This window comes from Mesoplodon mirus (genome assembly GCF_964341445.2).
Source record: "Mesoplodon mirus genome assembly, chromosome: 3".
In the NCBI taxonomy this organism is placed as follows: domain Eukaryota; kingdom Metazoa; phylum Chordata; class Mammalia; order Artiodactyla; family Ziphiidae; genus Mesoplodon; species Mesoplodon mirus.
Genome location: NC_138978.1, coordinates 110,090,894 through 110,118,369, shown reverse-complemented (window position 1 = coordinate 110,118,369; position 27,476 = coordinate 110,090,894). Strand labels below are relative to the sequence as shown.

The following is a 27,476-nucleotide window of genomic DNA, read 5'->3' as shown; positions in this document are numbered from 1 at the left end:
TTTTGTTGAATGAATAAAGATCTAATTGGTAGAATTTTTGGTTTGGATGTCCTTGGTACCTGTTTCTACAGGCCAGACTTCCCTTCCCTCAGACTGACATTTTTCCTTCAACCAAATACCACTTGGAAAAAAACCTCAGCCTTCTCTCAAAACTGTTGGATAAATTATATGCACCTTAGGGACCAGCCTTGAATTTTCCAATTACCTCAGACATCGAGGGAATTGCTTGCCATGAAGCAGCTTGTTGTTTTATATCATTTTGCCCCATGTGTCTTTTAATGAATCAGATTTCAGAACTGAGGATAAAAAGCTTATCATTTATTTCAGCTGGAAAAAGCTTTTGGTAATTGCATAACTCTACTGTAGATGAAGTTCTACTGCAACAGAAAATTTCTATAAGATACCTAGGTTCTGGCAAATGCCCTAGCCTTTAAGCAATATTAATGGTAACAGTTCCACTACAGATATTTAAAGTTTGTGCTGGGGTGGGGTGGGATGGTGGAGTGGGGCTGTTATTTTATCTGTGCTACAGTGGAGTGTAAACCTAGCTGAAAGACTTGGCAAAGCAAGACTGATCTGCAGAGCCCAAGATTCCAAGGTGAGGACAAAAAGAAGTCTCAGGATTTAGGAACTGTCCCCAGCGTAACAAAGTGCTTCAGAAACCACCTTTGAGTTGTGAGCACTGAAGCATCAACAAGGTGCAGCAGCATGTTGTAAGCTATATCTCTGGTTTTTTGTGTTTTTTTTTTACATCTTTATTGGAGTATAATTGCTTTACAATGGTGTGTTAGTTTCTGCTTTATAACAAAGTGAATCAGTTATATATATATATATGTTCCCATATCTCTTCCCTCTTGCGTCTCCCTCCCTCCCACCCTCCCTATGCCACCGCTCTAGGTGGTCACAAAGCACCCAGCTGATCTCCCTGTGCTATGCAGCTGCTTCCCACTAGCTATCTATTTTACGTTTGGTAGTGTATATATGTCCATGCCACTCTCTCGCTTTGTCACAGCTCACCCTTTCCCCTCCCCGTATCCTCAAGTCCATTCTCTAGTAGTTCTGTGTCTTTATTCCTGTCTTACCCCTAGGTTCTTCATGACATTTTTTTTTCTTAGATTCCATACATATGTGTTAGCATACGGTATTGTCTTTCTCTTTCTGACTTACTTCACTCTGTATGACAGGCTCTAGGTCCATCCACCTCATTACAAATAGCTCAATTTCGTTTCTTTTTATGGCTGAGTAATATTGCATTGTATATATGTGCCACATGTTACAGGTAGGAGAAAACGGGCTGCAATTACAGCCTCCGTCCCCTGGGATGTTGTAACTGGATGAACACCTGGGCCGTCTTGGATAACAAACATACACACATACCTGCCAGCCCACCCATTCTCTTATCTCTAAAATTCAGCAGTCACTCAGCTTTACTCCAGAGGATGTATACCTGTGTGTTAGGTTTTACTCAATTAAGAGGTGGTTGGGTGAAGTGAATGCTAATTAAAAGCAGAATATAGGAAGAGGCATTTCACTCTTTGCCTTATTAGTTTCTACGTATTGATTTCAACTCCTTCAACACGTCCTCAGAGAAGTCCCCCTTAACTAGGTCAAATCCCTGTTCTAAGCCCTCCCAGCCACGCGGACTCCCCCGCCACTGTAGCACTCATCACAATGGCCACTTCGCAGCCACACGTGATGATCTGATTAATGCCTGTCTCCCTTTCTAGGCTGGAAGCCTCAGGAGGACAGGGACTGTTTTGGGTTTTGCTTATCCTTACGTTTTCAGTGCCCAGGAGTGCCCTGGCATGTTTAATATGTTTTTAAATTAATGTATATTAATGTATATTAATTATTAATGTATATTAATGAATAATTAAGCAGTAAAAGTATTCTTCCCATCCTTCCTTTCATATGTAATCTCTTCCTACACTCAGATTTAGCTAAGCATTCTGGTAAAAAGGACTTAAGCTAGCGAAGACATCATCTTCCCTGTTCCCCGCTAGGGGTTAGGCCGTTCTTTCATTTCCATCCCCGTCCCCTGGCTACTCACTCCGGTGGTACTTTGTACTATAACTGATGCTAATTTCATTTTTACCTATGAAAACATTTTAATTGAGGTCATATGCCTACAAATTCTAAATTCTTATTGTAATTCTCTTTGTGCTTGAAGGAATGCCTTTTAATTCTTTCTGGCTTTCTCTAGGGCTAGATGCTACATAGCAAATAGCAGTACCATATCCCACTCTGTAAACCCAAATTCTCTCAAGGCATTATGGTAGATATCAAGATTTCAGAACACCAGAGGGGCCACACCGAGCACTGGCATTTCCATGACTATCTGTGCAGGATAATCTGGCTTCACCTTTCAGCCCTGCAGAAGCTACTTCATTGCTCAAGACAATCAGAGAGAGGAAAGAGCCCAGTATTCATACGTAGCCATTCCAGATCACATACATGACTGCTAGAGGAAGGGGTCATGTCCCACAAAGACACCATTCTACCTATTGTGTTCATAATTGGATGGCAACAGGAGTCCTTGGTAAGGCTTTAAAGGGCCCAGGTTCCATCTAGCCATGGCACGCACGATGCCCTTTTTTGATTAACACTGCCAAAGAGAAGTCAAACTATAAACGTTCCATGAAGGCAACTCTGTCACATAAGAAATACCTTGTAAACTGGGTGCTCAGCAATGTTGCACTTTGGTGACAGATGCTCACCATCTGGCTCTTTCAGCTGCACCCATGCTTCGATTTTATTCTCATATTCCAAGACCTGGCCCCACAGCAATAACACTAGCATTTGGATGGCACTTCATGGTTAACAAAGCATTTACTGTTCTTGCCTAAGTCTGCGAGGTAGCCAGAGAGATGTAAAAAGAAAATCTGACAGTTATGGTGTCACATAAAGGCAGGCTGGTTGACACTGGCAGAACTCATAGGGCAGCACCTCAATTAGATCACTACATTGTGGGATGCTGCCCACTGCTACAGGGTGCAGAGACCCACCTTGTCATGCCCTGACCTTAAGGAATGGACTCACAGTAACTAAAATGAACGTGAGCCTGAGATAGACACCAGAATGCTACTTATATTAATTCATGAGACATTTCCACCCCAGGGCTAGGACTGAAGGATGCATGTCTGGTATGACAGTGGTTCCAATTTTTGCTGTATCCGCCTCACATCGATAGCATCTCCCTGTTATAGGAACACCTACCCAAGACAAGAGTGAGTGGCTTTGCTAGCTTAGAATCAGAATGAGGAACACTAGAGAAACTATGAAGGAATGTTAGAGTAGATTACATTGGTCAATGGGCTCTGAATATCTGAAGATTGTAGGTTATAATCCCTGCATCCATCTTCAGACTAAAAGCAAGAACACTTGAACCTCAAAGTTGACACTGCCTCTCTCCTAAACAGTACCTGGAGAGGACACTGACAGTATTCACCTAACATGCCTTCTGACTGACATGACCCATCTGTCGATCTGGTCGAATGGGGTATGGTGTGTATGTGTGTTACTAAATTCCCAGTGGAGCACAGTGAGCTGTATGCTAATCCTCACATCTTACAGATGAAAGAACTGAGGTACCTGGGGAATCTGCAACCAGCTGAACACCAGACAGTCAGCAAACAGCAGAGGCAGGGTTTGTATGTTCTTGCTGGCCTGGGAGCCACTGCTTCTCAGGTGACACTCCCTTTGCCCTGGTGTGTTGATCCTACAGCGTTAACTCCCGAAGGGTAATCTTACATCCTCCATTTCCCGATTTTATCAGGGACTTCACTATAGCTGCCGAAGTTCTAAAAACAACGCCCACCACAAATGCGGAAACCAAAGTGTAGAGAAGTTAATGATTTTTTCAAGGCTACACCCCAGCTAAGGTGAACCTGGAAGTAGAGTTAAGTCAGAACTCTTCCTTCCAGGCCACCTGTCTTTGCCTCTGTGGGCCTTTAGACCATGTCCTCAGAGGGCACCTCTGCTTAAACAGGGCCCAGTGCCTCAGCCCATACTGTGACTGGCTTAACACAGGGTTTTGTCACCTAATCCTAACTCAAAGGAGGGCAACAGTTCTATCTAGGAAGAAATACAATTCTTTCTAGCAGAAATTAGCTGAGTAAGTGTTTCGGAAATGACTGCCAATGGGAAGAAGGGAATCTGAATACTTTCCCAAAGTAAGAAATTCTCAAGAGCTTGTATTAGTCAGGATACAAACTGCTATACAAACAAACACCTAAGTCTCATGGTTTAAAAAAAAAATTATTTCTTGATCATGTCATAGTCCAACGTAGGTGAGCTAGGGTGAGAAGGGAGGCAGATACAGGAGGCTTTGTTCCGATGTCGTTCAGGAACTGAGGCTTACCAGTCTGCCAAAGGGTCCGTGGCCAGCAGTAAGTTAAGAATCTCTGACCTAGTGGCTTCACAAGTCTCTAGGGCCCTGTAGTCATCCATCAGTTCCTTTGTATTCAGTGGGCCAACAAGAGAAGAAACAGCACAAAGAATCATTTGCAAGGTTTTAGAAAGGCAGATAAGAAATGACTTACATCACTTCTCTCCATATTCCACTGACTTAGAACTCAGTAATACGGACCCATGTAACTGCAGTGAAGACTAGGTAATGTAGTCTCTGGTGGCCATGAGGAAAAGGAAATGGGGGTTAGTGAACACAAAGCATTATCTCTGCTACACTGTCAAACACATGTTTATTGGATTATGCCAATGATAATACAAATACTAAATGACACAATAATACTGAATGAAACAATGATACTGAGTGCTACAAATACTGTGAATTTGTAAAAATACAAATACTAGAAAAATGATACAAAAATTAAATTTTATGGCACAAATACTACATATGATAGCAATATAAAATAATATAATAACACTAAATGATATGATACCAAATTCTAAATAATACGATGATACAAATACTAACCATCTACATATTACGCAGAGAGCTGCTTCTGCTCAGCCCATAAAGAGATGGTTATATGAGCAGCCTCGTTGGCAGGAGATGAAGAGATGGGATGGAGCCTGTGTTAGAAAAGGCAGTAACATTGGGTCCCCACCAGCTGAGAAGAGAAAAGCAACAGAGGGCTTTTTGAGCTTTTACTGAAGTTTAGGTACAACTCTCCCAGGGCTGTTTTCCAAATTCTCTAACTCTAAAGCATTTTCTCTTATCTGAAGTAATTTATTGGTTTCTATGTCACACATTAAATACGTTGATTGATTAACATGACTGGTTAAGCAAGTGGTTAACATGGTAACTGATCCTCACTTTGAGGAGGGCTTGAAGGTGAAACTGAATGCCAGCGAGAGCTCAAAGGACCAGGGTTAGGTCATTCTCCCCAGATCCTAATACAAACCAACAATGGCACTATTCTGAGCTCCATAAACAGGAACTTAGATGCCAAAAAGGACTTTAAGATCGGCCAAGGTGAGCTTGGTGACAACTTCTCCAGTTCCTGATAGAATCTGTTTGGCCAAATTTTTCTTTTTTTCTTGGAGCTGCAAGATCTTCTCTTCCACTGTTCCCTCACAAACAAACCTGAAAAATAGATAAGCAAATAATCAAAAACCAAAAGCAGCATATCTAATGACATATTCAAACGTCTATTTATGCTTTAGTTTTTAAATGAGATTTCTTCCTTTATTTTTTCTTAGGTTTGATTAAGAACCCTATGTTTAGGCGATCTAAACAACTTAGACTAAATATATATCCATTTAAAGTGATCTGACCTTGGACTCTCCTGGTGGCGCAGTGGTTAAGAATCTGCCTGCCAGTGCAGGGGACACAGATTCGACCCCTGGTCCAGGAAGATCCCACATGTCGCCAAGCAACTAAGCCCATGCGCCACAACTACTGAGCCTGTGCTCTAGAGCCCATGAGCCACAACTACCCGCGTGCCTAGAGCCCATGCTCCACAACAAGAGAAGCCACCGCAATGAGAAGGCCGTGCCCTGCGACAAAGAGTAGCCCCCGCTTGCCACAACTAGAGAAAGCCTGCGTGCAGCAACGAAGACCCAACACAGCCAAAATAAATAAATAAAATAAAAATTTAAAAATAAAGTGATCTGACCTCAAATTGATCTTTTATTTCTTTCTGAAGCTGAGATAATTGAGAAGCACCAAATTAAGCAAAAGATATCCTGATCCAAAAAACAGTGTAGAGATCCAGCTTTTACACAAAAAGCTCCATCCTGATAAGGCCAGAAGGCCTAAAGCTTATCAAGTTTCTGCTAGGAATATGTGTGCTGGTTTAAGTACAGACTGTCTTATCTCTTGGCTAATTCACACTGAAAACAGGTTTTACAAACCGAGGAAATACCACTGTTGTCCTTTATTCACTCATTCAACAAGTGCTGATGAAGATTCAGTATATGCCATGCACTACGCTATGTGTAGGAACGGAGATTTGAACATGGTCTTGCAGTCAAAGAGAACACAAAACAAAGACATGAAAATAAGCAGCAACAATAATAATATGACCTGGAAAGCGCTATAATGGAAGTATGTCCAGCGTACAAGAGGAGTGAAAAGAAATCTGTCTGCGGTCTTCAGGGAAGGCTCCATTGACAACTTGACTCTTAGTGTGACTTGTAGGATGAGCAAGGGTTTGCCAGATAGAACAGTGGGGAGGGCATCCCAGGGAATGGGAACATGTGTAAAACCATGGCTGAGTTTTGGAACACGGTCTACTGCAAGGGTCGTAGAGTCTGGCCAGGGCAAAAGTCAAAAACTATGTTGTACTAAAACAGCAGAAGCTCAAGAGGCTGGCGGGGGCTGGATCACGAGTGACTCTGCCTGTGATGCTAAGAAACTTAGTTTTGAAAGGAGGAAATGGCAGTGGGATGGGAAGAAAGGGATGGTTACAAGAAACACCTAGAAAATAAAATGAATGGATTGGTTTGTGAAACGAGAGCAAGCAGGGGGAGTCTAGTTTTGGCTCCATGATTAGATAAACAGTGATACTTTTCACAAAGACAAGGAATTCAGAAGAATCAGTAGATATGAGGTAGCAGGGAGAAACAATCTCCGCTTGTGACACTGTGAGTCCCTGGAGCAAGTACAGTAGTTGCTACATGGGGACTCCTCAACAGGTATTCATTTTTTGAGTTGAATGAGACAAATACATGAGTGAATGAATAATGGGTGTGGATGTGGACACTCAGATTCAGATATTTCGTGGGGATTTGGATATCTGGGCCTGAAGTTTAGGAAACCTTGGAACAGAGGGTATAGATTTTGGACTTACTGGAGTGGACAGGATTATTAAGAGAGATGCATACAAAGTGAGCTGAGAAGAGAACTAAAGACAAAACAACTGACATAATCACTGTACTTGGTGAAGTTTGGAATTCATTGGTGTCCCTTAGCAAGAGTAGCTTCAATGGAGCAGTGGGGGTGAAAGCCAGTTTGTATAGGTTGAGGAATGAATGGGAAGTAAGTAAAGATAGACAAGGATTTCTAATTATTCAGAAAACTTAGTCATGAAAAGGAAGGAGAAAAAGAGGTCCATAACTAGATTGTATTGTACCATTAAGGCAGGTTCTGTTGTTGTTTTTAAAGAGAAGAGGGTCTCAAAGACAGGGGCATTCTACAAAATAACTGGCCTGTGCACTTCAAAAATGTCACTGTCGTAAAACACAAAGAAAGATTGAGGTGTTGTTCCAGTTAAAGGGGACAAAAGAGTCATGACAATCAAATGCTACACAGGACCTAGAATTTTCTTTGGCTGGTAAGGACATCACTGGAACAAGTAGCAAAACTGAATAAGGTCCATAGATCAGATATGAGTATTGTATCATTGTTATCCTGGTTTTGATAACTTTATTATAGTTATGTAAGAGAATGTCATTTTTAGGAAATGCATAGTTCACTATTTAGAGGTAAAGGAGCATCATGTCTGCAACTTACTGTCAAATGGTCCAGAAAAAATCTTACACACACACACACACACACACACACACACACACACAGAAGTGTCACAGTGCACAGGAATTTTTTGATATTATTCTTGCAATCAAGAACTTTGGGGTATTCTTGTAAGAATTCTTACATTCTTCTCTATATGTCTGGAATTATGTCAAAATAAAAGTTAAAAGAAAAAGAGAGAGAGGAAGAGAGGAAGAGAGGGAGGAGGGAGGAGGGTCCTTCCATGGGCGGCCTTGACTGAGTTAAGGCTCAGCATTGTTCATAAGCTTTTCTTTTTCTGCAGGACCAACTCCACGGTTATCCACAAATTGCTTGTGTTCCCTTCCTGACTGTGAGTACCAAAAAGGATGTGCCCCACAAGCACCATTGGTACAGTGATCATCAAATACTTTACACATTCTATTAAAACATTACCCAAGAAAAATCTTCATGAAAGCAGACCTTTGTCCTGGAGACCTTTACTTACTTACCTGTGTATGACAACATCTTTCTGCTGCCCTACTCGGTAAATTCGGTCACAAGCTTGATCTTCAAGTGACGGGTTCCTGTTAGAAGACAAGTAAAGCTCAAAGGTACTGACATCCTAGACCAGGGGTGGGCAAATCCCATGGGCCAAATGCAGCCCACAGTCTGTTTCTGTATGGCTCTTGTGTTTAAAATGGTTGTTACATTTTTAAAGGTTTGTAAAACAAAACAAAACAAAACAACCTACAACAAAGAATATGCAACAGAGACCTATGTAGCTGGCAAAGCCTAAAATGTTTACTATCTGGCCTAAAATACTTATAGAAAAAATTTGTAGATCTCTGTTCTAGTCTATGTGGGACTCAGAAAGCCCCAGATGTCTTCTTGCCCTCTCATAAGAAACTGGGATCAGAGTGCTAATAGGAACGCTTAGCACCACCATCAGCTGGAAACTCTTAAGTAACAGAGGTTAAACCAATGCTCAAATCCTGTCACTAACTAGTTGAGTGACTTTGGGCAAGTCATCTAACCACAACCCTCCAGACTTCAGATGGCTACTTGGAAACAGGAGGGCTGGCAAATGATCTCTAATGCCTTTTTCAACTTTAATATTCTATGATTCAACTAAGGAGACTTAATTTGTTTCATTCTTTCTAGATTCTAATTATCAATTCCAAACTAGTTTCTCATCTTACCTCTTTAAAATCTTGGATAACATTGCTCCAATTCAGAAATCAGCATGATCCCCATTCTGCTTTCCTATACTCACGAGTATAGGGGAGTCCCAAGTAAGACCTAACCACATTCTCCAGGAAGATAATAACAGGTTGGCCTGTTTGTGCCCATCTGGGCCGCCTGGAGAATTAACAAGTGACAATCTCTGGCAGCAGCGCCTGGTGCAGCAATCCCTGACTGGCATCACTGAAAACTCAAAACTGGGACAAATTATGACTCTTTCTCCTAGCAATACATGAGTCATTCACTTCGTATATAGGAAGGATGCTGCCATACTCCCGGTGTTGACACTATGTGCAGTGAGTCCAAGGCTATGTGTTAAGTGTGTGTCTAACATAATTAGAGAATTCCTTTGCCTTTTCCCTTTGGAGTAACAGTTCGCCCTCTTCACCAAGGCTGAGATTTCCTTGGACGTCAACAAGTATGTCTGAAATACAGTGTTTTGAAGAGATAAAACTCTTCATTGAGTGAAGCAGCTCTTGGCTATAAGGAAAAGCACCCCCCACCCAGCTCCCAGTTTCCATGGAAACAGATGTTAGATTAATAATAAACAGTGAACAGACTATTTTAAATAGTCATTTGAAGACTTGCTTGCTCAGGAATTCAGGGCCGGCAACTAACCCTACACCAATTTTTTTTTCTCTTTTTTAAAATTTATTTATTACTTTATTTATTTTTGGCTGTGTTGGGTCTTCATTGCTGTGCTCGGGCTTTCTCTCTAGTTGCGGCGAGAGGGTATTACTCTTTGTTGCGGTGCGCGGGCTTCTCTGGTTGCGGAGCACGGGCTCTAGGCACGCAGGCTTCAGTAGCTGTGGCAGATGGGCTCAAGTAGTTGTGGCTCACAGGCTCTAGAGTGCAGGCTCAGTAGTTGTGGTGCACAGGCTTAGTTGCTCTGCGACATGTGGGATCTTCCCGGACCAGGGATCGAACCCGTGTCCCCTGCACTGGCAGGCGGATTCTTAACCACTGGGCCACCAGGAAAGTCCCTAGCCCTACACCATTTTGATCTGTATCTTATACACATGTATGCACAGAGGCAGCTCCATAATATGAAAGGAACGCACTCAATATAAGAAGTCAGGCCTTACTGCCCCTCTGGTCTCCCTGCTATGCTGTGACAACTCAAGAAAAATCCACAATCATTACCAGTGCATGTCCAGAAGAAAAAGATGGTTTCCTCCAGTCAGGTTTAGACCAACACCTCCAGCCAAGAGAGAGATTAGCATAACCTTCAAAGGGAAGCACACCATTAACTTTACACAGACTTGGTCTCATAAATCACCTCTCCTTCTTAGCAACATGCTCTTATCAAATTTCCTTCTGCTGTCATAAAGGCACTGTTTCGAAACTCTGAGATCCTATCTCCCATGCCTCACCTTTGAGAAAATTCTCATTTAACCTTTCTTTGGTGAGTCATTCTCAAAACATTAATTGTTTACCTACCGAAATATATGAATACTACCATTTAGAGCACCGGGGCTGGTTAGCTCAATAAACTTTCCATCAGCCGGATGCTGTCTGTTCCATCAGTCCCCCAACCACTGCCATGATTCTCCTGCCATCACTCAACCAGTGCTTTCCAAATTCACATTATCCATAATTAGATGCCTTTGTTCTCCCACTTCCCTCCATCTTTCCTCATATCAAGATCCCACCCATCCTTCCAGGCTTGCCTCCTCCACAAAGAGTCTCTTGAACCTAACCAGTTATGTTCTTACTCTCTTTTTAGCCCTCATAGCTTATTCTCTTAGAGTATTTGCACACTTTGATATGTACCCCCAATAAATGTTGAAGGAATCAAAAACACCTGGAGGGATCAAAGCTATGAATATTTTTGAATCAAGCTATGTTAAAATTTCCTCTGTATAATTGGGAACAATTTGCTCGTGATTACAGGGTTCTGCTGTGATCAGCTTGTACCTGAGGGCCCCTGGATTTGTTAAATGCCTCCACCAAGTCCATTCTTTGTTTGGGGTTAACAGAGCCATCGATGGTGGAGTAAGTCAGTCCATGTCTCTTAAGGTGTAAGGTTACAACCTTCAGCATGCTGGTCCACTGAGAGACGATGACACTGGAAGGAAGGATAAAACAGAAAACCAATGCCCCCAAACACATGAAACAAACTCATCCGCAGGGCTTTAACGCCTGTTATTCGTACAATCCAGTTATCAAATGTGGACGAGGAAAGGCCTTCTACTACCTAAGCGTACACACTTCAGTGACATTATAAGATTACAATATTTCCAGCTATTTCTAGATCCAGTCTACAACTTATTTTGTGCAAAATGAAGTCAGAATAAAGTGGTGGCTAAGCTAAAGTACTGGCTGCAGCCTCTGATTATCTGGGGCCTAGTGTTTATCCAGAGGAGGTCTGTGCTCCTGCAAAGGGATAGAGGCCCCTCCCTCTGCCAGTCAGAACCATAAGCTGCTAGGGCTTCTCTGTTCCCCCAATGCTGTGCTTTAATTAGAGTTTTATGTGTTTAGATCAAAATATTTCCGATCTACAAATGCATTGAATAGCACACAGTAAAGTCAAACAACGAATGAACCTCCCATATCTACGTCCCCAGCTTAGGAACATCCCCAGCACCATGGGGGCTCCAGGTCTGACCCCACTCTTCTCCCTCCCTCGCCCACCTATTTATTACTCTCTTGCTTTTCTTGAGATGCTTCTTCTCTGCTCTTAAACACTTCTTCAGATGCTCAGTTTACTCGGATCCTCTAGGGACTGCCTTTTCAACCAGTGCCACAAGTATTTTAGTTAGAAATCAAAGGGAATCTGTGTTGTAACCTGAGTGCTTTCTGCTAAGCATGACTCAAGGTCCTTGATATAAAAAGCGAAGATTTATAACTATCCACAATATTAAATTTTCTAGCGTAACTACAAGCAATGCTTGGATAATGAAATAACACATTTACCTCTTTTGGGACCCTGAATTTCTTCGGATTGCCTCCAATTCTGCCAACAGAGATGAAATCTGGGAAAAGGTGCAATTAACATATGGAGGTTTAAGCAAATTTGCTTTTCTCCATTTTCTGAATTAAAGAATCGGTCTCCTCCACAGCCTCTCAGCTTCTGGTCTTACTCCTCTCTAGTTCCCTTTCCTCTCTGCAGCCAGAGTGCAGACATATTTCCAAAATGTCAGTTTCTTATTTTCCTCCTCTGGCTGAAGCCCCTGCAGTGGCTTCCCGCTGAGAATAAAGCCCAAGCTCCGTACAGTGGCCTCCCAGGTCCTTGCTACCTTGCCTTCTGCTCACATCTCCAGCCTCAGCCCTCACTACGTGCTCTTCAAATGATGCTTGGGTGATACCAACATTCTCCCTCCACTAAGCCATGCTTTGTCTCATCTTTGTCCATTCTGTTCCCTCTGCCTAGGACAGCCTTATGTGTCAGCTTCTTGGACGTTCTCTCCAATCCCAGGAGCCCACTGCCTACATGCTACTATACCACCTTTTCTTTCTATAATCATGGTCTTTTTCATACTATATATTAATTGCTTATTAGTCATCTCTTGCTTTCATGGCCGGACATGCTCCGAAGAGGCAGAGCTAGTGTATGTCTGGCTCATTTCTGCACCCCTAGCACTCAGCATATTGCTGGACCAGAGAAGATACTATCCTAACATTTGCAGAAGGAGAAAGTGAAAGAGCTTGACCCAGTTTGAGGCCTGCTGCAAATGGTGTTGAAGAAGAGAACCTGTCCAGACTGAGGAATACTTGCTCAAGCTTCACGACAAGCTCTCTGGGTATTTACCAAAACTGCTCAGGGCATATTCAAGTCTATGAGGGACCAGGTGATAAGAACACAGGGGCGGGACTCTGGAGAGCAGCTGGCCTCATTCTTCCTGACTGCTAATGTGAATGACCGTTCCAAAGGCTCTAAAGTTCACCCCCAAAATGGCGGAAGAGGATGAAAATTAAACCAAGAATCAGGAGATGAAGAGAATTCTTATTCTGCCATCACAGGGCTGGATCTCTTTGGAACTCCCAGTTAAGAGCTCAGCTTCCTCATCAGTTAAAAGGGACTGAGCCAGAGGAACTGAGGTGCCCTTACCTCTTCCATTCTACGCCGTCATGGTGCTAGTGGCAACCTGTTGAGGCCCCTGCGTAAGGCTGCGTTCCCACCTGAACAAACACGCTGATGCCTGGGCAGGAAGACAGTCACAGGACTGTACCATTTTGAATTAGTAGGAAGGAAAAAAGCAGGTACACGAAGTGCCTGGTGTCTTGGCAACTCAAGGTTGTGGAAAGTTCTTGAACTGCCTCATGAAAAACCTGGCGATAGGTATTTTGAAAAAAATGCAGTGGGAGAGCAGGATTCATGGGCTGTGAGCTGGGGCCAAATTCTAATAACGTTCTGTATGAGTTTAGGTTTGTGCTACCAAACAAAACTCCCTTCCTCACATGAAACCACCTTAAGTGGTTTGAACTACAATTAATGGGGTTCACATTAAGAACCTTGTGAACGATGACCTGAGTATCAGACAAGTTATTAGGAACACAAATTATTAGGAACATGAATTTTAACCCAATAGCTAACTGAGGGTGCCAGGGCCTGAAGTCCGGCCATATGTGGTGCCCTTCTTATGTTTCTCTCAGTTACTGATGGTGAAGACCTAGGTAAATATTTTAAAAATCTAATTAAAAGTAATTCTTTGGTAAAACCATTCCCCTGGCAGTGACCTCCTTTCCAGTTACATCTTTTAAAGCCTTTGAAGCAGTAGAGCAGGAACCCAGCCCTCAGGGCAGGTGAGACAATGGGCAGGTTCCAAGCGAGCCAGTGGAGAGGCAGAACACACACCCCGGCCCTCCTCTGATAGAACCCTTCAGTTCTTAAAATGTTCAATGAAAACAGAACAGAGTGACTAATGAGGAGAGGCTGGTAGGAAACAAACCCGGCAGATGGAAGCCTCTCAACAAAGCAAAGCAACTGGCGCTCAGACGTATTACACAGTCTCGAGGCTCAGGCCTTCGTTGTTTTCCCAAAACAAACTGCTCACCTGACTGGGCCCTGTGGCCGGCATACACCTGACAGGCCCCTTCCCCAGGAATCCACGCCAGAAATCTGCCCTGATGCCAGGTCGGCCCAAGCCACTCTCTGAAAGCCCACTATGTAGTAAGACTTCAGTTTTATTCGTCAAATCAAACTAGAATTTAAGATTGGAGGGAGAATTTGACCAGCCAACGTCTAACAGCTCCAGCTCTGCTGTCAAATGGCTGGACTCGCTTGGACAAATGTGGTGGTGCTCTCACTCAGGGAAATGTATGAGGACTCAAAAAGTCTTTCTACTAGAATAGAGGTGATCATACTACCTTGGTGCTCTCTCTCCTGTCGTCAAAAAGCTCCACCTTGAAGCATTTGCCATTAAGGGAAACAGACGGATCTGAGTTATGGAATTCGGACAAGGTCAAGTCTCTGAGCTGCTCTTCCAGGGAAAGGACCAGGCCTTCACTCTTCAGCTCTTTCGGATCCAGGGCCTGAGCAGAATCAGACAGGGGACAGAGCAGATGGGCAGTTGAGGCAGCAAGGCATGTGACCTGCCAAAGTGCTAACTGTTTAACACAGCACACGGCAAAATGTCTCATAATTTACCACCAGTATCTCCTCGGGTAAACCCAGATTAAAATGTAATCTTGCAAGCTTTTTTCACCAGATCAAAAATAAATCAAGGGACTTCCCTGGTGGCACAGTGGTTAAGAATCTGCCTGCCAATGCAGGGGACACGGGTTCAATCCCTGGTCCGGGAAGATCCCACGTGCTGCGGAGCAACTAAGCCCATGCGCCACAACTACTGAAGCCCGCGTGAGCCTAGAGCCCATGCTCCACAACAAGAGAAGCCACTGCAATGAGAAGCGCATGCACTGCAACGAAGAGTAGCCCCTGCTCGCCATAACTAGAGAAAGCCCATGCGCAGCAACGAAGACCCTATGCAATCAAAAATAATTTTAAAAAAAAATAGGAATCCGTTTAATAAATCAATCAATCAAATGATGGAACTTCTTAGAAAATTGCCAGATTGCAAGATCATTCTATTTTCCCCAGCTAGAACAGTACAGTTAATTAAGCTATTGATAATCAAGATGCAATTTACTACCAAAAAAAAGATACATTACTACAGCACCTCAGAAGAATAACATACTTCAATAAAATTTTTTTTAATAAAAGAAAAAATTTTCAAATACCAGGAGTAGTTCTTTTTCTGTTCATAAAAATAACATGCTCATTTTAGAAAATCTGGAAAAGTTCAGAAGAGTATAAAGAAAGTAAGAATCCTTGATAACCAAGGAGAAAATAAATTTTAACTTCCAAGAGAAAAAAAAAAAGAATAACATATTCCCCTTTTTTTAAAAAATTGAAGTATATTTACAATATTGTGTTAGTTTCTGGTGTACAGCAAAGTGATTCCCTTATACATACATACACTCACACACACCTATATATTCTCTTTCAGATTCTTTTCCATTAAAGGTTATTACAAGATTTTTTTATTTTGGCTGCACCACGTGACTTGCAGGATCTTGGTTTCCTGACCAGAGATCAAACCCAGGCCCTGGAAGTGAAAGCACCAAGTCCTAACCACTGGAGTGCCAGAGAATTCCCAGGTTATTACAAGATATTGAGCTTAGTTCCCTGTGCTATACAGTAGGTCCTTGTTGTTTACCTATTCAATATAGTAGTGTGTATATGTTAATCCCAAACTCCTAATTTATCCCTTCCTCACCACCCTCTGCTATCCCGTTTGGTAACCATAAGTTTGTTTTCTATGTCTGTGAGTCTATTTCTGTTTTGTAAATAAGTTCATTTGTATCATTTTTTTAGATTCCACAAATAAGTGATATCATATATTTGTCTTTGATTACTTAACTTAATATGATAATCTCTAGTCCCATCGATATTGCTGCAAATGGCATTATTTCATTCTCTTTTTATGGCTGAGTAACATTCCATTATATGTATGCATATATATATATACACACACACAAGCACCACATCTTCTTTATCCACTCATCTGTTGATAGACATTTAGGTTGCTTCCATGTCTTGGCTATTGTAGATAATGCTGTAATGAATATGAACATTGGCGTGCATATATCTTTTTGAATTAGTTTTCTCCAGATATGTGCCCAGGAGTGGGATTGCTGGATTATATGGTAACTCTACTTTTAGTTTTTTAAGGATCCTCCATACTGTTCTCCAGAGTGGTTGCACCCATTTAGAGTCCCACCAACAGTGTAGGAGGGTTCCTTTTTCTCTACACCCTCTCCAGCATTTATTGTTTGTCAACTTTTTAATGATGGCCATTCTGACTGGTGTCAGGTGAGGACCTCATTATGGTTGTGATTTGCATTTCTCTAATAATTAGTGACATTGAGCATCTTTTCATGTGCCTCTTGGCCATCTATATGTCTTTGGTGAAATATCTATTTAGGTCTTCTGCCCATTTTTTGATTTGTTTGTTTGTTTTTTTGATATTAAGCTGTATGAGCTGTTTGTGTATTTTGGAAATTAATCCCTTGTTGGTAGCATTGTTTGCAAATATTTTCTTCCATCTGTGGGTTATCTTTTCATTTTGTTTATGGGTTCCTTTGCTGTGCAAAAGCTTTTAAATTTAATTAGGTCCCATTTGTTTATTTTTGCTTTTATTTCCATTTCTCTAGGAGAAAGATCCAAAAAAATATTGCTGCAATTTATGTCAGAGTGTTCTGCCTATAACATGTTCCTCTTAATTACAGGTGTGCCTCTATCCAATATCAAGACAACTTTAAATACTTGAGTTTTCATACCTAGACTTAACACTAGTAGCTAAATAAGCTTTATGACATCCTAAGATACCAAAGTATTCATATATGGCTTCCTTTTTAATAAGATGCCATTTTCTATTCTAAAATAAAGTTTATTTAAGCAAACCAGGGACTTCCCTGGTGGTCCAGTGGTTAAAACCCCATGCTCCCAATGCAGGCGGCCCGGGTTTGATCCCCAGTCAGGGAACTAGATCCCGCATGCCGCAACTAAAGATCCCCTCATGCCACAACTAAGAGGATCCCACACCCTGCAACGAAGATCCCACATGCCACAAATAAGACCCAGTGCAGCCAATTAATTAATTAATTAATTAAAGAAAAATAATAAACAAAACAAATAATAAAAACTGTTCTCAACATCATGGGAATTATCTCAAGATCAATAAAGATTAATATAAAATAAAGTAAAATAAAGAGTCTTCTCTTTCCTACCCCACCAGAAAACAAAACACACTCAAACCCCATTTTCCTTGATCCAACAGACTGGATCCCAGTTTCAGGAGACTGAGGTGGACTTCTCCACAGCCCCTCTGGGGTCCCACACAGGTGGCTTTGCTTACCGACTTCAGTAGAGAAAGATGACAACAACACTGGCGGAGTCGCAGCAACTGTGACAGTATGTGGGCGGTGCTAGATGTCTGCGAGTCTGCCGCCACGGAGAGCTGGGGCCCACTGGACCCAAACTCCTGGGCCACTTCCAAGAAGGAAAACAGACGCAGGAAACAGTACAGGGTTTAAAACAGAAATATGGGGAAGAACCGTGAACTAAATGAGGAGAGTTTAAACTTCTTTGATCTGAGGTTCAATCATATAGTTTTAGCTCACTTCTCTACCAATTAGAGAAGTACGAAATACTGGTTTTCTTTATAGACCTACTTGTATTTTAATCAAACAGATTTTGAAAATAACTAAAAAGAAGTTTAGATCACCAGGTCTGGTGCTTGCACGTCAGTAGATTTTACCTTGTTTGAGGTTCCAAGCTAAGGTCAAGTCTCTGCAATCAAGACTTCATGACCACCCCCCCCCCATTTCTGTAAGTTTACCAAATCTGCATCCACATTTTCATGCATTTTCTGTATTTATGAGTGTCCCACTGCTTACCTCTACTGAATGGATTATCAGGGCTTCTTCCAGATTGGCTGCCCCCACTTTCATGTCTTTTTAGATAGGATTGCAGAGCTGACCTGCCTCAGATCGAAAATGAAAATGCACATAAAATGGTCGCTAAGACCAAACAGGTTTACAATGGTCAGTGTTTAACTGTGTTTGCGGTAGGACCTTGAAAAATTATAAAAGCGAACTTATTAAATGAAAGTTGGCTCACAGTAAGTATTGGGCAAAGGTAATAAAAAATAATTACTTTAAAAGCCAAACCACTTAAAAATGATTAATAAATATTAACAAGGATTAATATCAAATATTAGTATTATATTTAATATCAATTTAATATTAACATGTAATACAGTAACATATTATTAATTAGTATAAGTTAATATACTATTATAATATTAATAAATATAAGGTATACAAAGAGAAAAAACTAATTTACATTGGAAGTGAGAGGTACCAAATAGGAGAGTAGAAATCTGGAATTCAGGGATGGATAAGAGCTTTAGAGCCAAGTGCAAAGGACAGATGACAAGAAGGGTTACTGAGCAGTTTTTTAAAAGTTCCAATGAGAGGCTGGGTAACAGGTCAAAGGTCAAAGAGATATACTTTCCTAATACAGCCCCATGAGGAACAGAAAGACCTGGTGTACAGTGTGCACACCCTAGACCTTCTATGCAAGGAAGCCAATGGAGAACAGGTTCAATGTGTATGTGAGACAAAGGTGAGCTGAGGAGAGGTGAGGAGAGAGAAAGGGAGGTTTTTTAAAAAAGGAACACAGATATCCAACTTGTCAATAATACCATAATTACAGTTAGAGGAATCTTGACCCTCGACTCACTCCCAAGCAAGAACAAGAATAAAGTAGATGTGAGAAGGTGCTTCTTCACTGAACACACCTTGATCTTGCAAAAAGGACACTATAAACATTCTCTTCATCTTCAGAAAGTTTTAAATGGTGCAACTGAAATTTACGCTCGGGGAGCACCACCTGGAAGAGTAAAAGAAAAAAGCAGCTGGGATGAAGTTATACAAATTAACTGAACATTAGGGAGTACACTCCCCAGAGTTGGCACCAGAAATCTACTCAGGCTCTGGACAGCAGCTCCCCCCCTTCCCTGAAAACAGGACTGCTCTAACACACTGCACACGGGACTGCTGTGACACGAGGGGCAGGACAGCAACCCGAGGGCCTCCTCCTAGGAAAATGGGAGACTCAGAGGCTCCTGAAGCAAAGCAGATGGCGGTTCAAGCTGAGTCAAGGACATGGTCGCCCTCCTTCCTGGCCTCCCCCAGGGACATGTGTCAATGGGATTACCAAGGGCTTGCCGGTGGGGTCCAGCTGGTCTTTTGTTCTCCTCAGCAAAAGGCTCTTGGTTAAAATATTTAACCGTTCTTCTCCTTTCTTTGAACCATTGTCAACCTGACTCCTCCACAGATTCAGTTCATCAAATGGAGAACAACGGAGAAATCTTTTTCATTGGAGAAGGAGGATAAAGAATAGGAAAGAAGCATGGGAGGATGGAGGAAAGGTTCAAAGGTGAAAAGCAAATCAAATTTTACATGTCATCCAATCATTTGTAAACATCAATTTCATAGCAAAACTCTGCTAGACAGAGCAAAAGGATCCAAGTCAATAACCACATTATAAAAATGTGGGGCTTCCCTGGTGGCGCAGTGGTTGAGAATCTGCCTGCTAATGCAGGGGACACGGGTTCGAGCCCTGGTCTGGGAAGATCCCACATGCCGCGGAGCGACTGGGCCCGTGAGCCACAACTACTGAGCCTGTGCGTCTGGAGCCTGTGCTCCACAGCAGGAGAGGCCGCGACAGTGAGAGGCCCACGCACCGCGATGAAGAGAGTGGCCCCCGCTTGCCACAACTAGAGAAAGCCCTCGCACAGAAACAAAGACCCACCACAGCCAAAAATAAATAAATAAACAAATGTGGGGTTAAAAAAAAACCCAGCTTCTTAAAAAAAAAAAAAAAAAAAGTGTATTTTCCCATTAACAACATCTATATCGTCACAACAGGACATATAACGAATAGCTAGCATTCATTCCTAAAACTTCAAAGGCTAGTAAAGAAATTCTGTATCCTCTTGATGAGCTGACTTCAATTAAAACAAGTATTTTAAAATCAGCCTTCATTTCTGTTTGCTTCAGATAAATTGTAGTCCTTTCCCCAGGCCATATGTTTTAAAGCAGAAGTAGCTCAAAACATTCCTGGGACTGAAGAAAGTTGACTGTTGTTTCCTTTAATTTAATTGGTCCCTTATTTTTCCATATATAGGGGCTGGATGTCATCAAAGTCCTATATCAGACAGTCAATCAACAGATTATATCTCATAAATATTAATTCTTCTTCCCTTTAAAGGTTGACAGGCTTGCCATCTGCTACACAAGATAGTCTGGTACACACTGGAGATATGAGATATGAAATAATTATGAAACATTACCGACAGGGCTCACATCTACATAATCCAAAGAGTTTTACTCACTTCAGCAGTGAATACACGTCCAACAAGTTGTTCTGAATGGGGGTTCCAGTGACAGCCCAGCGGGCTTGGGCTTGGAGCTTACACACAGCCAAGGAAGTCTGCACTCGGGGATTCTTAACATTGTGAGCTTCATCCAATATGATTCGAGCCCAGACTACTCGAAGCAAAGGTGATGAGATACGCTGGAAGAAACACAGGTGAAATCCAATAAGAGTTTGGGAAAACGTGCATGTCATCAAGAAGATAAGGGAAAATAACAAGCAGGTATCGAAGACCCGCTCTTACCTTCAAGTTTGAGGGCTTAGATCAGGTACACTGAAATAAGAATTAAGCTTAAGAAACCAAGAGTGGTTGGACAGCTACATATAAAAGAATGAAATTAGAACACTCTCTAACACCATACACAAAAATAAACTCAAAATGGATTAAAGTCATAAATGTAAGACTGGACACTATAAAACTCTTAGAGGAAAACATAGGCAGAACACTCTCTGACATACATCTCAGCAAGCTTTTTTTTGATCCACCTCCTAGAGTCATGAAAATAAAAACAAAAATAAACAAATGGGACCTAATGACACTTAAAAAAGCTTTTGCACAGCAAAGGAAACCACAAACAAAATGAAAAGACAACCCACAGAATGGGAGAAAATATTTACAAAGCGACTGACAAGGGATTAATCTCCAAAATATACAAACAGCTCATGCAGCTCAGTATCAAGAAAACAAACAACCCAATCAAACAATGGCTGGAAGACCTATATAGACATTTCTCCAAAGAAGACATACAGATGGCCAAGAGGCACATGAAAAGATGCTCAACATCACTAATTATCAGAGAAATGCAAATCAAAACTACAATGAGGTATCACCTCACACCGGTCAGAATGGCCTTCATCAAAAAGTCTACAAACAACAAATGCTGGAGAGGGTGTGGAGAAAAGGGAACCCTCCTACACCGTTGGTGGGAATGTAAATTGATACAGCCACTATGGAGAACAGTATGGAGGCCCCTTAAAAAACTAAAAATAGAGTTGCCATATGATCCAGCAATCCTACTCCTGGGCATATACCCAGAGAAAACCATCATTCAAAAAGATACATGCACTACAATGTTCATGCAGCTCTATTTACAATAGCCAGGACATGGAAACAACCTAAGTGTCCATCAACAGAGGAATGGATAAAGAAGATGTGGTACATACATAAAAGTCTACTTTTATATATAAAATACGAAGCCAGACGCAAAGAACATTTCCTACTCTCAAGGAGCTCACAATCTAGCAGGGGAGGAAAAAACAAAACAGGCATAAAGATCATTACACACAATGTATATATAGTAAATCCCACTGGATAATTCAATACAGGACAGTAGAAATCTAATTGGTCTTGTTCACTGCAGTATCCCTAATACCTGAAATAGCATCTGGCATGGGGTAGTGTCACAACAAAAATAGAAATGAGGTTTTCCCTCTCCTGATAACAAGGAAAATAAAGGGAACAATGAACATGGTGGAGAAGGAGCATAAACTGGCCTGAAAGAGTTAATCAATCCTAGTTTTATTTTAACTGTTACTAATCTGTAGTGTCTGTAACTAGATGTGTCCTTCACAAAGCTAACCCCTAACACTCTCTGACTCTGTGTGAATTACATCCTGCACCTAACACTCTCCATCTCCTTGTGAATTACATCTCGCACCTGGTGTTCACACTCCCTACATTCCCTTGTAGCAAATCACCCCTTGTAGTGTTCTGCATTTCAGAAAGAAGGTTGCAGGCAGATAACCCAGAGATGAAGAACGGACCCAATTACCAGGTTGCTTGATGCCAGCTGTGACTGTTTTGAAATAATGCAGGAATAAGAAAAATGCGAGACCTTCACTACTTTGATCCCTATCACCTACCCCAGACTGCGAGCCCCACCTATAAGACTTCTCCTGATTCCCTAGGGATTGGGGGGGGGGGCGTTTTTGAGGTGCTGGCCTGCTGTGTTCCCTCTTTGCCTGGCAAAGAATAAGACTACCCTTTCTTTTCTCCTCCAAACTCTGTCTCCGTACTTCTATTCGACATCGGTGCACAGAGAGCCAAGATTTTGGCATCAGTAGATACTCAATATTTGGGGAATTAAAGGAGTGCGCGGTGACATAAGCAAGCACAAGGTGCTCGGAGATGCATTTAACCAGAGGGGGAGGCAAAGCATTCCATTCAGAGGGAGAACAAAGGCACAACAGCGCGACAGATCATGGACGGAAGTACGCTCCTTGGTACAGCTGAGCATGGGGTGCCACTGGGAGGGCTGGGGTGTGGGGGAAGAAGGCCACACAGGCAGGGCAAGACCTTAAAAGGCGTAATATATCATTTAAAGGGATAAGGGTTTTAGCCTCAAAGCTAAGAGGAATTACAGAGGAATCTGAAAAGTTAATCATCCAAGAGAAGGCAGAGTTGGTCATGAGATAGAGAAGCGTTCTAGAGATCTCCCCAAATACAGAAAGCTGTGAATATCCTATTGTACTAAGAATAAAAGCATATGCAAAAGGGTAGTTCTTGGAACAACACTATTTTCAGAGGGAAAAAGCCCACAATATCTATGCAATAAAGCCTCCACTCTATGTAACTGAGACTACCCTGGACACAGCAACAAACAAACATTCAGGTTTTTTCCCTTGGTTATCATTTAGCCTCTGGCCCACTGTAGCTTTATTATTTGCAACCCCTTTTCCTGGAAAGTGGAGGAAGGCAGGGAATTAACGGCTTCATGTGAAAATACTAGTCCTAACACGAAATATAAAACACATCCTGAGAATGTACCCCCAGAACTCTCAAATAAACACTGTAACAAGTGAAGCTTTCCTTTATTCATGTGATATGACCACCATCACAACTGCAATGTAGTTATTGTTTCTAAAACACAGCAAATTACTGTACCCCCTCCACCTTTATTGCTGAGGAGGTTGTCTAGAGTAAAAGAGAAGGACAGAGGAAAGAACGCTGTTTCCACAGGTGAAACAGTTTGAATGCTCATGACCTTACGGGAGGGTACCTTTGCCATCTCTAATGCTGTGAAAAGACTCCTATTAAACGATCCGCGGTTCCAACCCTACTTCCCTGGCAGCACCCACGCCTCACCTCCACACTGAGGTGTGCACCTGGCATCTCTCCCTCTTGCTTCTTTGTGGGAATCTCCTTGGCCAGAAGGCTGTAGGTAGTGACCACGATGTCATATGTGGAGAGGCTGCATAGATATAACATAGAGCAAAAGTTAAACCATCCCGCCACGACTCTGACGTGAGACAGAGTTGATTCCTTCACAAAAATGCCTACGGCTGGAAGGACAGACAGCAGAACTCATTAATTTATGTCCTTAATTCACACACACATGACTCTGGAGAGGTCAATTTTATACACTTGACTTCCTTATTGCTTACCACTGGTCATTTTTACAGATTATTCACTATAACTAGAACAGCCTCCCTCTTCCTAGCCAAGTCAGAAAAGATCATCTCTGGCGGGGTCATATTAAGCTTGAAGTGGTCTGGCAAGAACAGAAAGCCGGGTAGGGTTGGAAGTTAATATTTAGTTAATTTGACACAGATGACACTAAAGTCCCAAGGAAGTAAGAAACCCTCGAAGTACTGTTCATCTTACAGCAATGGTGTTTTCTCCTCCTCATTCTGTAATGGATTTGTGAAAACCCACTCATCTAGCTTTGACATTTGGGCATAAAGATACATGTCGTACACTTTCAGTTTACCTCACCTATACTCTTTACATGTAAAGATTCTTAATGAAAAGCACAATTCTTTTTCCAAGGAAGCTTAATATTGTGCACCTGAGAGAACTTCCAATAAATACTTTTGATAAAAATGTATGTGGGGGCTTCCCTGGTGGCGCAGTGGTTGAGAGTCCGCCTGCCGATGCAGGGGACACGGGTTCGTGCCCCAGTCTGGGAAGATCCCACATGCCGCGGAGCAGCTGGGCCCATGAGCCATGGCCACTGAGGCTGCGCGTCCGGAGCCTGTGCTCCGCAATGGGAGAGGCCACAACAGTGAGAGGCCCGCGTACCACAAAAAAAAAAAAAAAAAGGCCCCCTAAGCCAAGATGCTGAGCACCTCATACTGACTGCAATATTTCTGCACTTACACTTTTGCATGCTGATCCCGGTTTGGCCCATGATAGAGATAGACTCTTAGTTTGTTGTTGCTCACATGTTTCTCCACCTCACTTTTCCAATGATGGATCAGGGAAGCAGGACAGATGATTAGTGTTCCATGGGAAGTGAACTCAGAGGAGTCTTGAGAGGGGAAAAGAAAATCAACACCTCGTTACACTCATTAAATAGTTTTAACTTCTTAAAGTCATTACCTCTTTCCCTTGACTGACATTTATTCCTTCAATCAATATTTTTAACAACTGCTGCTTCTATTTCTACACATAGCTTATACCTTGGAGATACTGCGGGTTTGCATCCAGACCACAGCAATAAAGTGAGTATCGCAATAAAGTGAGTCACACAAACTTTCTGGTTTCCCAGTGCATATAAAAGGTATGTTTACACTACACTATAGTCTGTTAAGTGTGCAAATAGCATTACATTTTTTTAAAAAGGTGCATAGCTTAATTTAAAAATACTTCAGGGGGCTTCCCTGGTGGCACAGTGGTTGAGAGTCCGCCTGCCGATGCAGGGGACACGGGTTCGTGCCCCAGTCTGGGAAGATCCCACATGCCACGGAGCGGCTGGGCCTGTGAGCCATGGCCGCTGAGCCTGCACGTCTGGAGCCTGTGCTCCACAACGGGAGAGGCCACAACAGCGAGAAGCCCGCATACCGAAAAAAATAAAATAAAATAAATAAATAAATAAATAAAAAAAAATACTTCATTGCTTAAAATGCTAACATCATCTGAGCCTCCATCAAGTCGTAATCTTTTTACTGGTGGATGGTTCGAAGTATTGCAAGAATTACCAAAATGTGACATGGAGACACGAATTGAGCAAATGCTGTTGGAACAATGGCGCCAAAAGACTTGCTCAACACAGGGTTGACACAAACACTCAATTTGTAAAAAACAGTATCTGTGAAGCGCAATAAAGTGCAATAAAATGAAGTATGCATGAAGTAGAATAGAAAACGGAAGAAATAATCTTTTAACTCAAAACCATATTTATTTTCCCCTATAAAAGTGGAAGAGAGAGAGGCTAAAGCGGGCGAGGAAAGTGGGTAGCACATGACTTCACTTTAAAAACCCAAAAAACCCCAATGTGCTTTCACAGTGGCCAGAATGTAGAAGCTGGATCATTTCCTAACTCATCCTAAGTTGATTCATTACAAGGGAGTATTATTACTTTTCTCTGAAAAGCATAACTTAATTACATTCACATTAAAGTATAAGTACAAAATTCCCTAGGACAAGCGAACATTACTTCGGAACCAGTTAGTGCCGAAGTATTTGTACCACTGCCCCCCATCCTTTGTGTGTATGCAGGTGCGCACATGCTGCTACTACACACAGGGACACAGGGTCCAGCTGCAACAGTGGTCACTAGAGGCCCTGAGAGCAGATGGCCACAGATTCCTTAACTATCTAACCAACTGAGAAATGTACATGGGTACATGGCAATTTACATGTGGTGTTGGCTCTACATAATATATAGGACCTTTAAGGTACTTATTCAGTTATTACATTTTAAAAACAGAGGTTGAAATAAGAGAAATCGCCTAGAATCTGGAAACTTCTGGAAGTTCAGAAACATGGAAAACAGTGTCTGCTATGGTGGCTAAAATCTGAATTTGTCACAGATCTTCTTTCAAAAAATAATATATTGACTAATTTGGATCTATCCTATAGTTATATCCTCAACATTAACAAAAATAATCATTAGGTTTAAACTAAGTTTTCTGGAGCCTTAGCTTTCTCCATAAAATTGTTCCTAATCACAGGTCAAGCTAATCTTATATTAAAAGGAAAAAATGATCACTTCTAGTTAGCGTATTCAGTGTCAGAAATGATACTATAAGAAAGTAGTCTAATGCTAGTTTTCCAATAAATTAAATATGACCAAAGGCATCCTTTCAGGGCTGAAAAATTTCCACTCTCTGCTGCCTCACATGATTTAGGAAACAGCAGGTTTTTGAATACCATTTTTGGAAAGCCAAGCCAAAGCCGTGGTTTTGTCCTCTTCTTTGTTTTTCTCTTGATTCTTCTGGGTCAGGATGAGTGCAATCATTGTCAGGGTTTTTCCTAACCCCATATCATCCGCTGGAAAATAAAAACACAAATAGGAGAGGTAACTATTTAGGGCAAAGAATCAGCTCAGCTTCAAGAGAAGCAGCCCTGGGCAGACACCAGCCCTGGTCCTCTGCTGTCAGTGCCATTCCAGTCACCATGCTTTGCCTCCTCTATTGAAGCCTTTGTCTTTCTTATTAAAATGAACACTAACTCTTGATATTTATTTTGAGATCTAGGTCAAAGACATTTACTAGGACTTTTGTAAAATTTGAAACTTTATTTAGATCTTATTCAAGTCTCCATGTTATACTGTTACTTATCCAATACATTCATTGATACCTCCCTCGGTTTGATGATGTTGCCTAGTCTTCTTATTTATTTCCCTGCAAAAGCAAAAAGGTCCAGTAGATATAGCCTACCACCCACTTTACTACCACACTTTTGGAGTTAGAGCTAACTCAAGACAGTCCTCCATTCCCTTAATTTATTCATCAAAGAAGGTCATAAATTAGCAGTTCTTGGGCACCATCCTTGTGCCGGTTACTGAGCTTATCCAATTTACTATTTATACCCTATAAAATATTACTATCCCCCTTTTAACACTTTAAATACTCATTCTGATGTAAGCAGAAGTAAAATGTCACAGCATGGGCTCTGGTTCCAAGTCTGGTTCTGCCACTGTGCAGAGCTAACACAGCAGCTGACTA

At 41.8% G+C, this 27,476-nt stretch overlaps 1 protein-coding gene across 3 annotated transcripts in view; it reads right to left on the bottom strand.

Annotated features, from left to right (window-relative positions):
- Positions 1–4,746: 4,746 nt before the first annotated feature.
- TTF2 (transcription termination factor 2) overlaps positions 4,747–27,476 on the bottom strand; it is a 42,952-nt gene continuing 20,222 nt past the window's right edge. The window contains exons 10-23 of one of the 3 annotated variants that reach the window (XM_082616473.1): positions 26,680–26,799; positions 24,685–24,835; positions 23,671–23,776; positions 20,545–20,726; positions 19,365–19,518; positions 18,946–19,037; positions 18,041–18,123; positions 17,500–17,633; positions 14,450–14,614; positions 12,056–12,114; positions 11,057–11,207; positions 10,283–10,365; positions 8,407–8,481; positions 4,747–5,548 (exon numbers count right to left, since the gene is read on the bottom strand). In XM_082616473.1, the coding sequence (XP_082472599.1) occupies positions 5,404–5,548; positions 8,407–8,481; positions 10,283–10,365; positions 11,057–11,207; positions 12,056–12,114; positions 14,450–14,614; positions 17,500–17,633; positions 18,041–18,123; positions 18,946–19,037; positions 19,365–19,518; positions 20,545–20,726; positions 23,671–23,776; positions 24,685–24,835; positions 26,680–26,799 (1,700 nt within the window). In that variant the 3' untranslated portion in view covers positions 4,747–5,403. The remainder of the gene's footprint in view (positions 5,549–8,406; positions 8,482–10,282; positions 10,366–11,056; positions 11,208–12,055; positions 12,115–14,449; positions 14,615–17,499; positions 17,634–18,040; positions 18,124–18,945; positions 19,038–19,364; positions 19,519–20,544; positions 20,727–23,670; positions 23,777–24,684; positions 24,836–26,679; positions 26,800–27,476) is intronic. The other 2 variants (XM_082616474.1, XM_082616475.1) reach the window with 2 other exon arrangements.